Consider the following 17,497-nt stretch of genomic DNA (forward strand, 5'->3'; position numbering starts at 1 on the left):
ATATGACTGCAAGTACATGTTGCATTTAAATTTTACACATTCAGTTAATCAAATTTAAACTGTAATGACAAGAAAATCGCGACCAAAGCTCTCCAAAACTTGCCGTCCAAATAATGTAGATATTTTATGGACGGCGAGGCAACAAAAACTTTTGATTCAATATCAATACCTACGCCCTGATCACATTCGCGAACCGAAACACAGTTGATTATTCGCAGAGATTATTTGTACGGCTTCTGATGAGAAATTTCTTTACGGCTTCATTGCGTGGCTAAACATATTTGCGACAAACAGAACGTAGCCAATTTACTGAGATTATAATGTTTCGTTTCTTGTTATCAATGCGAAAATAAATCGCAAGGCATTCAGATGTCTCCATTGATTGAACCCCACGTTTTTTTTCCACGAACGGCTGTTTTTATACCACGTCGATAGCAGCATACGGCCCGCCTGAAGGTAAGCGGTCGCCGTAACCTATCGGCGCCTGCATCTCCAGGGGGTGTTACATTCTCGACCCTAAACAATATTAGGCCAAATGTTTATCGTGGTAAGAACAATTTATAAACCTCATCATCATATCAGCCCTTTATCGCCCACTGCTGAGCATAGGCCTCTCTTCTAGTACGCCACTTGTCCCGGTCCTGAGCTAATCACATCCAGACCACCCATCCCATCCATAAACCACCATCATCTCATAAACCTAGGATACTATAATGGCGCCATATTGTTAGTTATAACTTAAAGGGGCCCACTGACTATCAGTCCGCCGGACGGTATCGGCCTGTCAGTTGTTCGGAACTGTCAAATTTTTGTTTTATCTGACAGGCCGGCGATATCGTTCGACGGACTGATAGTCAGTCCACCAGTCAGGATAGTGTATCCTGGTTCCACCTGTCCAATTTCTTTGTCCAATGTCATTGCGTCCAACTCTCTCATTAAAGTCATTAAGCAAAATGTGAGACGCAATACACATTGAACAAATAAATTGTATACGTGGAATACCATCCTACGAATCATAAACCCTTTTTGGACAACCACAACTCTTTGTTCCGCTAATACTCGAATATTCGGTTTTTCTTCCATCATGGAAAAAATGTATATGACTATTAATGATTTATTCAAGTTAAAACTGGAATGTCACTTGGCGATTTTAGTCATTAAGTGAATGCGACTTAATTATATCACGAGCTCACTATTGCTAAGATTTGTATTACATTAAAAAAAAACTAATAACTTATTAATGCATATAAAATGAATTCTGTGACCTAAGGTTCGGTGCAGTTCCCATACAAATTGCAGTGGGTTGCAGTCCGTCTGTATCGGCCCGTTTAGTCTTCAGTTACCGCTTTAGTTATTCATGAAGTAAAACTATTTAAACGGATTATATCGCGTATAAAGAATTTAAAAAACCTCCCGACGTTTCGAACCCTTTGCAGTGTTCGTGGTCAACGGGAGAGAGGAAAAAATTTATCACCTTGTCAAAATGATTAAGAGCCCGTAGTCGATTTGAAAACGCGCGAAGATACGACTTTTACACAGTAACCGAACGCCGGCCGCTGCTTGAAATAACGCGACCGCCTAAACAATATTGATACTTTCGCAACATTATGCGTCACTTTATAACTTTAATTAGGTTAAAATAAAACTTTCGGTAAATTTGATATAATCGTTTATTACTCTTAACAATTTACCTATGTATTCATATAATACATACAAATTATATAGCATGATGATAATGATTTGCACTAAGGCAATATCTTATATATATATATAATCATCTTACTCGCGTTATCCCAGCCTTTTTGCCACGGCTCATGGAAGTCTGCTGGGGTCCGCTTGGCAACTAATCCCAAGAATTGGCGTAGGCACTAGTTTTTACGAAAGCGACTGCCATCTGACTTTCCAACGTTCCAACCCAGAGGGGAAACTAGCCTTTTGTTGAAATTTGGTATACAGATAGTTTGAATCCCGGGGAAGGACATAGAATACTTTTCATTCAAGAACTCACCCTTTAAGGGGGTGGAAATTTGTATGGGGAATCAATAAACGCTGAACCGATTAAGATGAAATGAGGTATGGACATAGTTTGAGATTTGGATGGAATTTGATATTATGGAGATAGTCTTAATCGTTGGGAAGGGTGTATAATAATTTTTATTTCCAGTCATCCTCTTCTCTTCTCCACTCTTCTAACACTCGCTCAACGTGTTGTTGGTTGAATATTGCTCAAGACCTGGAACACCTGGAGTGCTTCTGGGTGCAAAGGGTCAGGGGTAACACTCGCTCTACGTGCCGCTGGTAGAGTATGATGGGGAAAACTCAAGACCTGGAACACCTGAAGTGCTGCTGGGTGCAAAGGGTCAGGGGTAACACTCGCTCAACATGCCGCTGGTAGTGTGTAGTGTACGATGGATACAGCTCAAGACCTGGAACACCTGGAGTGCTTCTGGGTGCAAAGAGTCAGGGGTAACACTCGCTCAACGTGCTGCTGGTAGTGTATGATAGGGAAAGCTCCAGACCTGGAACACCTGGAGTGCTGCTGGGTACAAAGGGTCAGGGGTAACGGGTAACACTCGCTCAACGTGCCGCTGGTAGTGTATGATGGGGAAAGCTCCAGATCTGAAACACCTGGAGTGCTGCTGAGTGCAAAGGGTCAAGGGCAACACTCGCTCAACGTGTTGTGGGTAGTGTATGACGGAGACAGCTCAAAACCTGGAACACCTGGAGTGCTGCTGGACGCATCGGATCAGGGGTAAAACTCTTTTAATCTGAAGTTGGTAGAGTATGCTGTAGGCAGGTTAAGTTCTTCAAGACCTGGAACACCTGGAGGGCTGCCAGATGAAGCAGGCACCTGACCAGAGCTACCACACGTTTAACATGCAGTAGGTACTGGGGGTTAAAAGGGGGTAGAAGTTCTGATAACAATAAAAACCTGAGTTCCACTAAGTACAGCCAGGGTTCAGCATCAGCTCCATCTTGGGTACTGCTCTCCTAATTGCTCATCAAGACGTGTCGGAAGACCAAAACAGCGTGTGCCTATGTTGCACGAAACCTGAGTTCCACTAGGTACAGCCAGGGTTCAGCATCAGCTCCATCTTGGGTACTGCTCTCCTAATTGCTCATCAAGACGCGTCGGAAGACCAAAACAGCGTGTGCCTATGTTGCACGAAACCCGAGTTCCACTAGGTACAGCCAGGGTTCATCATCAGCTCTATCTTGGGTACTGCTCTCCCATTTGCTCATCAAGACGTGTCAGAAGACCAAAACAGCGTATGCCTATATTGCACTAAACCTGAGTTCCACTAGGTACAGCCAGGGTTCAGCATCAGCTCTATCTTGGGTACTGCTCTCCCAAGTGTTCATCAAGACCTGTCGGAGTACCAAAACAGCGTGTGCCTATGTTGCACGAAACCTGAGTTCCACTAGGTACAGCCAGGGTTCAGCATCAGCTCCATCTTGGGTACTGCTCTCCTAATTGCTCATCAAGACGTGTCGGAAGACCAAAACAGCGTGTGCCTATGTTGCACGAAACCTGAGTTCCACTAGGTACAGCCAGGGTTCAGCATCAGCTCCATCTTGGGTACTGCTCTCCTAATTGCTCATCAAGACGTGTCGGAAGACCAAAACAGCGTGTGCCTATGTTGCACCAAACCTGCGTTCCACTAGGTACAGCCAGGGTTCAGCATCAGCTCCATCTTGGGTACTGCTCTCCTAATTGCTCATCAAGACGTGTCGAATAACCAAAACAGCGTGTGCCTATGTTGCACGAAACCTGATTTCCACTAGGTACAGCCAGGGTTCAGCATCAGCTCCATCTTTGGTACTGCTCTCCTAATTGCTCATCAAGACGTGTCGGAAGACCAAAACAGCGTGTGCCTATGTTGCACCAAACCTGCGTTCCACTAGGTACAGCCAGGGTTCAGCATCAGCTCCATCTTGGGTACTGCTCTCCTAATTGCTCATCAAGACGTGTCGAATAACCAAAACAGCGTGTGCCTATGTTGCACGAAACCTGATTTCCACTAGGTACAGCCAGGGTTCAGCATCAGCTCCATCTTGGGTACTGCTCTCCTAATTGCTCATCAAGACGTGTCGGAAGACCAAAACAGCGTGTGCCTATGTTGCACCAAACCTGCGTTCCATTAGGTACAGCCAGGGTTCAGCATCAGTTCTATCTTGGGTACTGCTCTCCGAAGTGCTGATCAAGACGTGTCGGAAGACCAAAACAGCGTGTGCCTATGTTGCACGAAACCTGATTTCCACTAGGTACAGCCAGGGTTCAGCATCAGCTCCATCTTGGGTACTGCTCTCGTAATTGCTCATCAAGACAGACCAAAACAGCGTGTGCCTATGTTGCACTAAACCTGCGTTCCACTAGATACAGCCAGGGTTCAGCATCAGCTCAGCTCTATGTATACTAAAACCTTCTCCAGAATGTAACAAACACTTTTTTTAAAACCGCATCAAAATCGGTTCAGCCAAATGCGAGATAATCGCGAACAAACATACATACATACATATACATACAAACATACGGGTCAAACTGAGAACCTCCTTTTTTTTGAAGGCGGTTAATAAACAAGTACTTACAACCCAAGGATTAAAGTTTCTGGTCGCAGTTTACACGCACACAGTACAGCCAAACACGCAAACAAATATAACTTTTTACACGGCGAGCGACGCACACAATTATAAATAACTTCGTCGTCGTCGATGCAACGTGCGGAGCCGATCAACAAACGTCCTGCCTCTTACCAGCTCCCGCGCGGGACTGAGGCCGCGAGCGCGTGTCACCGATGTTATCCCAGTAAAAGGGGAAGTTTTTAAAAAATCGTCAGAAAATAAAAGTTGCAATTTAAATAAAATTAAGTACAGCAACAGTTTAAGTAAACATTGCAGATTATTTGAGTATGCAATCTACGTCGAAAATAAGTAGATTTTCGGAGAAATTGTCACTTGTTTTGAGGTCATTTCTGGAGAAAATTGAATTCGTTTAACTTTCATTTCCTCGAACTCTAAGTCATATAACAACAATGTAATCTGATAAACCTAGAGTACAGAATATGTGTAATACAAATTTACCATTTTTAGCAGTCCAAACTTTACGAAATTTACAAATAAGAGCATCAAAGTCAGTGCTTTACACGCGTTTACCTAAACGTCCATCAGAAAAAAATTCATTACTAATTTAGTAAGCCTTTTTTCAAAAAAATGATCTGATAAACCTAGAGATAAGAAGTCGTGCTAATAGAAACCAGTACTTATTATTTTAATTAGGTAACAAAAGGTGTGCAATTTCACAGAAGAAATCTATCAACATTACATTTTTGCGACTAAAATCGTAACCGGGCTCTTAATGTACAAAACTACCCGCATACAGAAATAATGAACAAAACTATAAATATAAGGCTAGTTATACATGCAGAAAAGGCTCATAAGGCTAGTTTATACATTACAACTATTTTTTAAGTAACATTACTATACTGAAATGTCTACACCATTAACTCTATGGTCTCACAGTCCTAATGTTTGTTCCTTTATTAGATGGACTACTGACTGAATCTCAAGCTGGTGGAAGAGGAAAACCAATGGCCACAGGCAACATTCTGGGAATATATCGCTTCACCTTGGCGAGAACCAGAGGCTTATCAAACTTTATTGAGTGATTGTTGGTGTGAGTCCATGACAAAGTCAAAGTCAATATATTCTTTATTCAAGGCTTAGCAACAAGCACTTTTAAATTGCTTCCAAACTGCAGACTTTGGTGGAAGGTACTTGATGAAGGTCTACTCGTAGTAGAAATGCTTCACTACGCTTGCCCTCTGTCTGTCTGTTCGTTTGTCAATTTCCCGTTGGCCGTGAACGCTGTAAACTGTAAAGTGTTTGAAACGTCGTGATGCATTATAGATAAATTGTCCGCGAACCGCGATATAATCCGTTTAAATAGTTTTACCGCGACCGACTCATTTTTATTCGGCATGTCGCATGTCATGTCTAAAAAGATATTTCACAAAGGCAATAATTAATTCAAATCGTCCAGTAATTATACGTCAGTAGAGCAAGTTATTATTCCAAACAAGCGACGTTTTAACGCTCTAAACCCATAAAGTTTACACGACATTTAATAGCCATGGTTTTTACTTGACCTACATTTTGAAGTGCTACAAATTAAACATGTATGTTGGTTACACCATGGATAGGTAAATATACGAACTGAATATGCAACTGTTGTATTGTATACATGGTGTAAGTTAAGGCCCCGTGGGTTCAGGTTTTTCTCTGACTGAGCGTAAGTGTGGTAGCTGTGCGTGCCCGGAATCGCAGATATATATCATCTCTTTGAATTTTATTTTTTTGTAAGATAACAAAAAAAATATCGATAAGTTCGATTAAATATGTAACTGCACATTTTTAGAAGTAAATTTCATATTTTTAAATTTTTTGCAAAAACGCTACAACATTTTAAGGTTTGTTTTAGACCTATGTTCGTGATTTTTTTTCTATCGAGCGAAAGTCAAGATCAGGTTTTGAATCGATGCAGTTACTAGAGAAAGGCCTCAAGATTGCAAATACATTTTTGGCAACCTTACGCAGCGTACTACGTAGGCGAACAACACACGAACGCGAAGCTATGAGGCGCGGGGTGAATCAATCCTTTGATACCTATAGAAGTGTCCTACGTGGGCGATCTCGTTGCGAACGCGAACGCCGTGGGCCCGCCGCGCCGCTTCGCTTCGCGTTCGCGACTTGTTCGCTTACGTAAGACGCTGCGTTATTGTGATCTATTAAAGCGAGACGATTTTTTAAAAACTTTGCTGTCTGAACCTTATACATTAATAATTTTATTAGTGTAATATAATATCGAATGATTTCAGTCTTACGATCTCTCTGCCTCAGACAAAGACAGTCAAGTTAGACAGGGACCGATAGACTATGAGATTGACAGTTCATATTATGAAATATATGTCTCTAATATTAAGTACAGATGTAGTGCATAATTATTTTCCATCGTATTTTCACGGAAATGTACGAACGTGTCTTGCTATTTCTGTCAGTCCCGGTACAAAAAGTACTGAGGTTGACTGAATTAGCATGACAAATACGAACGTTTCCGAGAAAACACGAAAGAAAACAATTATGCACTACATCTGTATGTTAGTTAAACTGAAATGTCAGCTGTGACAATAAAAAGGCTTTGGTAGTTTCGAAATTCTGCCAAGGTTTAACATTTGTTCAAAATTTATCTGTATTGAAATGAGTTAAAATCGCTTATGTTTTATTAAAAGTACGTTTTGTCTTACTTTTGTAAAATATAGACATTACAAATAAGGTTGGAAAATCTATATTATTTGCTTGCGGTACAGAAATAGGTCAGTTATTAATAATTCAGAGTAAACAATCTCAAGTACGAATCAATTTTATAGAGAAACGTAATAGTATTTCATGTCGTAGTTTCATAGTCGAAAAGTCGTAAAAAAAGACCCCCACAAGCATTTTTACCGTAAGATCTGAGTCAAAAAATACCCTTCTGTTTCACCCGAATCTGAGCTTAAAAACTTGTCAGCCATATACACTAATACCCCGCCAGACCTACAGGAAATTAACATCTTTTACGTCGAATTGTCATGTAACATCTCCAGAGTGTTTCGTGACCACTATATCAGTTGCTTCAATTCACAAAACTAACCTTTTAAGCAGATTAACCAGTATTTGTCTAACCTCTGATCACGCATAATTCTTTCGAATCTAGGGATCAAATTACATTAGGAAAGCCAAAAAATTTTAGACTTCGGCAGATCACACGTCACGGACGTAAACCACGTGACGTTTGACGTGGGAATCGCAATTTGGCCGGATTTCAGCCACTGAGTCACGTACCGGGAACAGTGGTGTCACTCACGTTTCAAATCGATACAGGTCATACACAGATTTAGGTACTGCTTTGTAAAGTGATAAATTGATGTAACAAATGACTACCATCGTAGAACCTACTATGTTGGGACCGTATTTGGCCAAGTCACAACCAGGATTTGTCTCTTTCCAGCATTCTTCACACCATAGGAAATTGGCTTGACTGGCATTATGAAAACGTGAGGTCAGGTAGGGTAGGGTGAGGCCTAAGATACACTTGTAAGTTTTACTTACGTAAGTAGGGACACAGCTACACTACAGAATGAGAGATGAATATTATTATCTAACTGTGTTTATTTTTGTCCACTTGACCAATGAGCAAATTAACGCAATGTTTGTTTTTATCACATGAAAAATACCTACTAACATCAAAGTTACATTAACATGACACCATACAGAACAAATGTAATTCGCATTTTTGGCGGTACAGGCGACACCTTTAGAACTTCAAAACTGTTACAAAGTTCTTTAGATATTTCTCTATTAGGAAGAAATTCAAATAAATATGTTGCCGCCGTATATTTTAATTAAAATGTGTTTTGTCAGCAGGTTGGGAGGCAGAGGAGAAGGCGCCGTTCCTTCGCAACGAGCCGGTCAAACTCACGCCGGCCTGGGAGGGCTCCAACCTGCCCAATGACACCCTCAACCTCAAAGGTAAGCTCCTAGCTCCTCACACCATCCTAAGAGTGTGAAGATGTAATATATCGCCACATAACAGCCTCAACTCGACACACTGGGGTAACGGCGCCGTTCTTTCGCAACGAGCCGGTCAAACTCACGCCGGCCTGGGAGAGCTCCAACCTGCCCAATGACACCCTCAACCTCAAAGGTAAGCTCCTAGCTCCTCACACCATCTTTTATCTTTATCAACATTTTTACGTACATACGACTTGACGCTGTACGCGGCGTGTGGCGACAACCAGAGACCCAAAACCGTCGCATTAGATCTGATCGGATCATCTGCTCAGGGGACCTAGGCAAGATGACAATCGTTATAGAAAACGTCAATCAAAACTTAAATAATGTATGGAAATAGTCACGTGCCTTTTCGTAGCATCTGTCTCCCCGATACAATTTTTCTTTTTATTTGGCGTTTGTCGATGTACGATCAACATGGTGTACATTAAAGGGGCCCACTGACTATCAGTTCGCCGGACGATATCGGCCTGTCAGTTGTTCGGAACTGTCAAATTTTTGTTCTAACTGACAGGCCGATATCGTCCGGCGGACTGATAGTCAGTGGCCCCCTTAAATAAATTCGAATTAAAAAAAGAAGTTGCGGTTTTTTGATCCATTTAAATTAAGAAAAGCTTAATAAAAAAAGAACACTATTTATTTTATAAAAACAGCGATAAGAAAAAACGAGACCGGTTTCAATAAAACGAGCTGAAATAAATTTAAATAATCGTGCTTCAACAATTTTTGTCTACAAATCACAAAAGCCGCCCTAAAAGAGAGTAGGTACTCTCATGGCGTATGAATGGAGCCCCCAATTTGAGTCGGTTGATTACCTTTCAAGTTGAGCGGATGCCACTGGACGAGCCGCCCACGCTCTCGCGTTGTTATACACCTACATAAGCCCTTAGCTGTATCAGATGTTGCAATATTGTTTTTATGTTTAGGAGTTAGCCGTATTTAGTTCATAGTGTGTGTAAATGTAGCCAAGCAATACACAGGTAATACACAGGTATTGCTTGGCTATGGCACATTTTAAAAACGTTTGTTAGACGTCAAAACGGTAAGAAAAACGGAGCCCTCGAAGGTTCATGCTTTTAGCAAATATGCACTACACACACAGCAATATGCTTACAGTTCCCATAAAATGCTGCTAATCCTGTAAATTAGCAGGTGGTCTAAATAGACTAAATTGTCAGCAAAACTCACTAATTACTAAAAATAATTAAACAAAAATCAACCTTATTCGTATAATAATACGGTTCACTATGGCTATGAACTTGTGGTGGTACTTAGTAACTTTTTTGCTTGTCACCCGACGAAATATTAAGTAAGATCCATTGCGATATCATTATAATTAGTCACCTCCTTATTCACAAGCCTCGATTAGTTAATGTTTTATCCCTTTCTTACAAATACATTAGTCAAGATGACAGATAAAAGACAAACGATTTAGCATGTAGCATGAACTCGTAGTGCGTTTATGAGTAACGCTATTAGTATTTTATTTACCAGTTCTTTTATCGTTAACTTACGCTTGTTCTTTATCTATCCAAAAAATCATCCTAACCTTTTATTCATTGATAATATAAATAAATAGAAATACAGTCAAAAAGTAAGGCGTAAAAATTAGATCTAACAGCCTTAGTATATCAGTTTGATAGTAAAACTTTCTGCGACCCCACACGATCTGTCTCCATATAGAGCAATTGAAATGACAGAAGTGCAAGAGTCAATGGGCTAATTCCCGTGATTGTAGTTCGCGCCACTACAAGCGTAATAACTTTATTTATAGCAGGCTCTATGATTCACATTGCTAACGAAACACGCGCCTATTGCGAGCGAGAGGTAGAGAGAGTAAAAAGTCTTAGAAAAACTCGACACACTTTTGGAAATAAACAGCAATCCACAAAACGAGTTTCGACAAAATGATTAGGACTAAAATACTCTTCAAAGTCTTTACAAAACACTAATAGTAGCTATGTCTATGAGTAATCAGATCAGCAATACTTAAAAAATACATTTTAATGCCGAAACTCAGAATCTTAAATTAGGTCATTTAAAAGCAGTTTCGATTCTCGGATTTCAAGCTGTATTCATTTCTTACAGAGGGTTATTAGTGTCATATATCATGATTACTGTTCTTTGTTTAATATCACAGACAGACCTTCGACATTTGATTTATGTAGGGACCCATAAGTCACTTAAATCTGTTGTTATTTGTACTTCAATCGCCCCACTACCCAACGCATTGGCTCTAATTCCAATAATTTAAAAGAAAGAAAATACATTTATTTGACGCCACAACATAGTACATAAAAAAAAGAAAGGCATGCAGACAAAAAAACATTTGGACGGCAAAAAGGATCCCCACTCAGCATAATGCCGCGGCAAACCGTGGCGCTGGTTTTCTGTGGGGACCTGACTTAATCTAAAAACAATTTCAGACACATATCATTAAAGTGGGCACACTAACGCTTTACTAAAACGCACGCAGGTTTTCTCAGTAAATCTGTGTGCACCTAATTATAGCTGCACTTAAAAAAAAAAACAACTACGGATTCTTCATAAATCCTGCTGATCCGCGGACACTGGTGACCTCTGAAAGCATCTGAAGTTAGTGGTGGAAGGTAAGGTCCACCCCACACTAGCGTCTCCCGAGCCTCGGCGTCTAGTTGACTCTATGGCTGCTGCTCGTCGCAACGTTGGCGCAACTGCGCAGTGACGCCATTTTCCATAGCGCTGACTAGACGCCGACGCTAAAAAAACGCTGGTGTCTAGTGGCCCTAAACAGAACAATCTGGGGGCGTATTCTGATTGTAATAACAGGCTATGAATTTGATCTTGGTTTATGGATATGATCTGTCAAAATCAAAAGTGAAGTTTCTGCTTGAAGAAATTTCAAAATTAGACTGTACTTACATTTGAACCAGTAGAGATTCATTTTAGATTTTGTCATCACTTTTCAACAGGAGAAACTATCAATAGCTTGTCAGTATGTAATAAAATTGGCACCGTAGCCTCGCCACCTTTTAGCTTTGCCGTAGTTCGTTTACACACGCAAGTTTTTTCAGTAAATCCGTGTGCATCATGTGCATCCGTGGGTATTATCTAAGTACCATGTACAAAATACGGCCTAAAACACAAACTAGGTCGCGCCGTTGCTATGCATAATTTAAAAAGTTCTTGAGAGACGAAAGGATATTTTACCAAACACATCGAATGTTAAGATTGAAGAACGGGTTGAGGGTCATCTGGATTAGTATGGCAAGGCGGGCAGGGTAATGAATGAAAATATTTATGCAGTGGGTAAAGTCCTATAAGTGCAGTCGTGGGTGAGAGTGAGTGGGTAAAGGTCCCAATGTGCAGACGTGGGACCTGGAGATTCCGGCCTACATACCATTGGAGTCTCTGATAAAACTAATATTTGTTTATAATCGGGTTAAAACTAAATCCCTTATTCATAAAACTTTATGGGCCTGATTTAGTTAAATTATGTTTATCCCTATCTTACAAATACATAAGTCAAAATGACAGATAAAGACAAACGATTCATAGCTAATTCAGGCCAGTAACGCGTTTATGAATAACGCCATAACTACCATAAGACACCAAATACGTATTTACCTTATATTTTAATTATTACTTGACTTAATTTATTATTCATCGTCGTCATTTATCACGTGATTCAGCAAAAAAGAAGCCGAAAATTTGGCTACAGAAAAAAAAAACAAATTGACTTTAAAGTTTTATTTTATGGGAAGGGTCATATGCCTGATTACAGTCTTTATGTGTTTGTATCGTGTGTTCCACCGTTGCCTCAAAACTGCTTAGGCAATTTTAGTAAATGTGGCTTCAATCGATACGTTTTTTTTGTCGGTTTGTCATAGGCAACATTGTTAACCGACTTTGTAACACGAGATGTTGGTGATGATGAACATCCGTTCATACCGATAAGGAACAAATAAACATTATTTAAACATTTTTTTTTGTCTCCAGGTATAGCCATGGACCTAACTCCACCAAAGGACCGATGGCACCTCATCTACATAACCCTCTTGATACACGGGCTCGGCACGCTCACAGCTTGGAATATGTTCATCACAGCCAAGGTAATTTCAACACCCGATCAATGGAATCTGAGCTGAACAAACAGCTGCAAAAGTACACACCCACTTTTTAAATGGAATTAACTTATAACGTGGGCATGGGCATGCACTTTTGCAGCCCGCTGTACCTTTGTATATAAATTCTGTAGAATATTGCCTGTAACCGGGTCAAAGAGAATGTTTAGAGCCCCTAATTTCTTTGGACACATTTTTGACGAAGTATTTTATCCTTCGACGCAAAAGAAGGGGTGTTATGACATGTCTGTGTAGTGGCATCGTAGCTCCCAAACGGACAAACCGATTTGAGTGCGGTTTTCTATAAAGGACTTGTGATACACCAACGATGATACTATTGATACTTAGCTCGGGGACCTTTACCAAGCAACAGACAATATCATACAAAAGTCAAAGTTGAGATATTACGTCAAATATGTGTATTAAAATAAAGAATTAGGCGGTCACCGTCATACACCGTTGACACCTACATTCATTCCCCTCAAATACATTTTGCTTTGAAAATGGTGTTAGCTATATCAGAGGGAAATTCGCCGCATGCTAGCAACCTTTGCACCTTTAGGAACTCTTTTTACCGTTTCCTTTTATCATTTTTAGGATTACTTTACCACTTACAAGCTAGTTAATTCGGGATACGACCGCAAGTACATGGACTACACGGGGCTCGCCGCACAGATACCCAACTTCTTGTTCAGCTGGTTCAACGTGTTCGCTAAGATGGGGTAAGTGAGCTGGCTGTCTCTTTTCCTTTACGCCATTTACTGGGACTGTTATCTTCTTCTAGACTGCCGGCCAGGAACAGATTACCATGACCAATCGCCTCCCGGGCGAAAACTCGTATAGTGGTTAACGGCTATGTATGATGAACCCTCGTAAACGTCAGCTGCCGCTCCGTTGGTGGGTTGAGGAATAACAGCAAATGAAGTCTATAAAAAAAATTTCATCGCCTCCCGTTTGATACTTTGTCAGATGATAGTTTAGATGCTATTGTTAATAAAACAAATCGTCAGCCGGTTGTATCGCGGTGGAAAGACCGTGTTACGCGTTTCGGAAGCTGCCATTTCTCAACCCACCAACGGAGCGGCAGCTGACGTTCACGAGGGTTCATCATACTTAGCCGTTAATCGCTATAAGAGTTTTCGCCCGGGAGGCGATGACTGACGAAATTTGCGCCTGGCTCGCTGTCCATTCGTTGCCCCGACGCTGAAGTTTAAAAACCCAAAGATTTCAAATTAATCGACCACTCTAATAGTGCTTGTACCCTGGATACCTTAATATAAACACGATTCTTTAAAAAAAATGTGTCTAGTTTTTCTCTAGACGCTTTCCCGTCACGTCGGACGCTCCGAATTGTCGGAACAATCTAAACCAGGATGAATACGAGGGAAACCTGGACGGATGGCCCTATACTTTCTATAGCGCTCGGTAGTTCAGGTCTATCAGGTTAAAGATAGACTAGCCTGAGAGGGCGTGGCGTGGTGGCTTTTTCTGACGATATAAGGAGTCCGGTGTTTAAGCGCTGGATTTCTGTTCACATTGATCAGAGCAGAAAATGATTTATTTTTAACATGACTGGCACCCCTTTACAGTGTCAATTAGTTTTTAAGTAGTATTTAATTTTGTACGCAATATGGGTAAATGCCTAAAATAAAAGCTTTTTTTTTCTTTTTTATTTAACACGTGTTCACTTAATATGGAAGCACGTCATGGTTCAAAATCAAGTACGTCCATAGGTAAAACGGAGGCTGACGTCCGGCGTATCGGCTTTTACTGAGTTTACATTTTTTATTGTACTTCAAAATACTTGTAACTGCAATTGACCCGTTTGAACTAACCATTAAAGCAATGATTGAGACGTTCAAAATTAATGGAATTTATTAACCCTTCTGCTGTCTTTCGTTCAAATCAATATAATTATAAACTCTATCGTAATGTACGAGCAGTTACGAGGATGTTCTTTAAACGCCACAAAATTTCTTGCCAGTTAAGAGGTTAATGGCATGGATTTCAAAAAATAAAAGTTCAGAGTGAATCCTTGATTAATTGAGATTTATTAGCAACTTCGCGAAGTTGTTAAGAAATCAACCGTACTTTTACCTCCTTACGAGTTGAATTAAAAAATAATTTGTGAAGCCCTTCAACAATTTAAATATACAATACATGTTTCTTATTTCAAGACCTTCAACGGTTTAGACGTTATCTTTCAGTATCTAAATAATGGACCTGTTTGTAGCTTCCATAATTTATTAATTATCTGTCTTCAGCGGAAACCTGACTACGCGCATCGTGTGGTCACTCAGCATGGAGGTGCTGATTTTCGTGTTCACCATCGTGATGGCCATGGTGGACAGCAGCCAGTGGCCGGGGATTTTCTTCTGGCTGACACTCGTTTCTATCTTCGTGTTGAACAGTAAGTAAAAGTTGTTCAGCACGATCGACATATTAACTTCGCAGAGCTTGCTTAAACGTCAAAGAAACACCTTTTACAGGTAAATAGGTAGGTATGTGATATCTTGGCTATAACCGCGAAAATCAAAGTTCGCAAATATCGAGCAACTACCTCTGTCACTCTAATTACAGTAGATTAAAAGAGAAGGATGCTCGACATTTGCAAACTTCCGTGTTCTGTGCCCACTTCCAACGCAGTGGCTTCGCTAAAACACGGCGTCGCCACATTTTACAGTGGGCAAAGTAAAGCTCTACTAAAACACACGCAGATTTCTTAGATAAATTTGTGTGCACCTAAGTTTTGCTACATTTATAATTCTTTATTTCTCTTTATCTTCGTCTCGGTAACAAAGTTGGTAGAACGGCGGGTTGGTATCCCTAAGTCTCGGAGCGAAGCTGTATACATTTTTTTTCTTTATTTCAAAATTTATAAGAAGTCGAGGTTGATAAAATTATGACGTTAGTAATTTTTAAATATTTTAGTCGATTTTACAATAAGCTGAACTGAATTATTATTCTATGTAATTTTAATTATTGTTAGAATGACTCGAGTCAATTTCAGATATCGGATATCTAATAACACTGGAATCAATATTTAATTAATCAATAGCAAAAAAAAGCAAAAAAAGGCTATGTTTATGATTGCGTATATGTCAAAATGATTATAAATTTTTCTTTTAGTTCATTCTATTCACTAATAATCGGAACTACCATTCAAAAAATAGTTAAGTTCACATCAGTAATTTGCAGATGATACTAAACTTATGTCATACTCCTTCCTGTCACAAACGTTAAATAGCGAGCTTGACAAGCGAGCTGTCATCTCAGTTAACAAAACACTTCACACGGCCATTATCCAATAACGGCTTTGGACCTCCTCGGCTCAATCTCAATTGAATGTGATTACAGTTATTTGATGGAGTTCTATGAATTACAAAGAATATTATATTTATTTTGAGATACAAGGACATTCTCCTTGGGTTGACAGATGAGATCTTTATATTCTGAGGAAAAATTCCCAAGTCATAATTGTCAAAATTTTAAACTGATCTGTTTATTATGCTTGTTCTGGACATCACTAAATATAAGGCTAAATATGTTAGGTCAGATCGATTTGTGGTAATATGCTGAATTAAATTTTATTTATAGCAAAATTTTATGTAATCGTTAATCATATTCTCTATTTTAGAACTATAAAGTATCATAACTAAACAATTACTCAATTAATATTGTCTTCGGTTCGGTTGATTTCATGAATTACTCGATTACATAAGTCGCTCATTAGAAGATCGATTAGAAAATATCAGTATTCAGCATAAAATTGACAAAAAGAAAAAAGTGGACTGTCCGACGAACATGTCTATAATTTGACCCTATTGGAACAAAACGCCTGTCCAACCTAAGTTTTTAATTAATTTATCACAATTTCAGGCTGCAACGCAATCTTCCAAAACTCCGTCTACGGAGTCGCGGCCCGCCTCCCGCCGCAATACACCGGCGCCGTTGTCCTCGGTTCTAACGTCTGTGGCACCTTGGTAGTGCTAGTGGAGTGGGCCTCCGCTAGCATTGGAGGCAGTAAGCGGACGGCGGCTATCTACTATTTCATCGCTGGGATGTTCGTGCTACTAATATGCTTCGATACTTACTTCGCGATGCCTTTAAACGTGAGTTAGGTCCTATGCTTAATAGCAGTGTTTAGTTCTAAGCGTGGTACGGTAGTAGTATTGATGGGAGCCACTCGAGCTTTAGAGACAAAGCGGACGGCGGTCATCTAATACTTGATTATCGGCGGTCATCTAATATATAATTAAACATGAGTATAGTGCCTTTATCTAGTAGAACATGTGTAGGTAGGTTGTTTTGTTCTAAGCTATGGTATCAAACTGGATATATTCTTTCGATCCTTTAGCTGTAGGGACTGTCATTTGTATGAATTCATTTTTGAAATTACTTTTTATATGTTTTGTTTTAGTATGTAATTTTAATTTAGCCCACTTCGCAATGCAGTTTCATTGTAGTTTTATTTTTGTTGCTGTTTTTAAAGTGGGCAAATTGACGCTCTACTTATTTATTGCACGCATGTTTATTTATAAATTTGTGTGCACGTAAGTGTAGCTACATTTATTCCGAAAGCTGTCAAAATTAATTTTGTATTAGATGCGCAAACTGTAAGACAAATTTGTGCTTTCAATTCTACAGCTAATGTATATAGCGCTTCAAATTCAGCGGTAAAGTTAGCCGATCTTTTTTAAACTTGTTCGAGAGATCGGCTCATTTATATTTCGTCAACCTTAACTTGGATTGTCAAAGTTTGACGCTTGACAATTGAGTTATAACAA

The 17,497-nt window shown here is 39.8% G+C and overlaps 1 protein-coding gene across 2 annotated transcripts in view; it reads left to right on the forward strand.

Moving 5' to 3' along the window:
* LOC134750504 (equilibrative nucleoside transporter 1) overlaps nucleotides 1-17,497 on the forward strand; it is a 45,295-nt gene that overhangs the window by 20,137 nt on the left and 7,661 nt on the right. Inside the window, exons 3-7 of one of the 2 annotated variants that reach the window (XM_063685689.1) lie at nucleotides 8,458-8,565; nucleotides 12,586-12,698; nucleotides 13,308-13,432; nucleotides 14,975-15,120; nucleotides 16,590-16,822. In XM_063685689.1, the coding sequence (XP_063541759.1) occupies nucleotides 8,458-8,565; nucleotides 12,586-12,698; nucleotides 13,308-13,432; nucleotides 14,975-15,120; nucleotides 16,590-16,822 (725 nt within the window). The remainder of the gene's footprint in view (nucleotides 1-8,457; nucleotides 8,566-12,585; nucleotides 12,699-13,307; nucleotides 13,433-14,974; nucleotides 15,121-16,589; nucleotides 16,823-17,497) is intronic. The other variant, XM_063685690.1, reaches the window with a different exon arrangement.

Source organism: Cydia strobilella, chromosome 20 (assembly GCF_947568885.1).
Source record: "Cydia strobilella chromosome 20, ilCydStro3.1, whole genome shotgun sequence".
Lineage (NCBI taxonomy): Eukaryota > Metazoa > Arthropoda > Insecta > Lepidoptera > Tortricidae > Cydia > Cydia strobilella.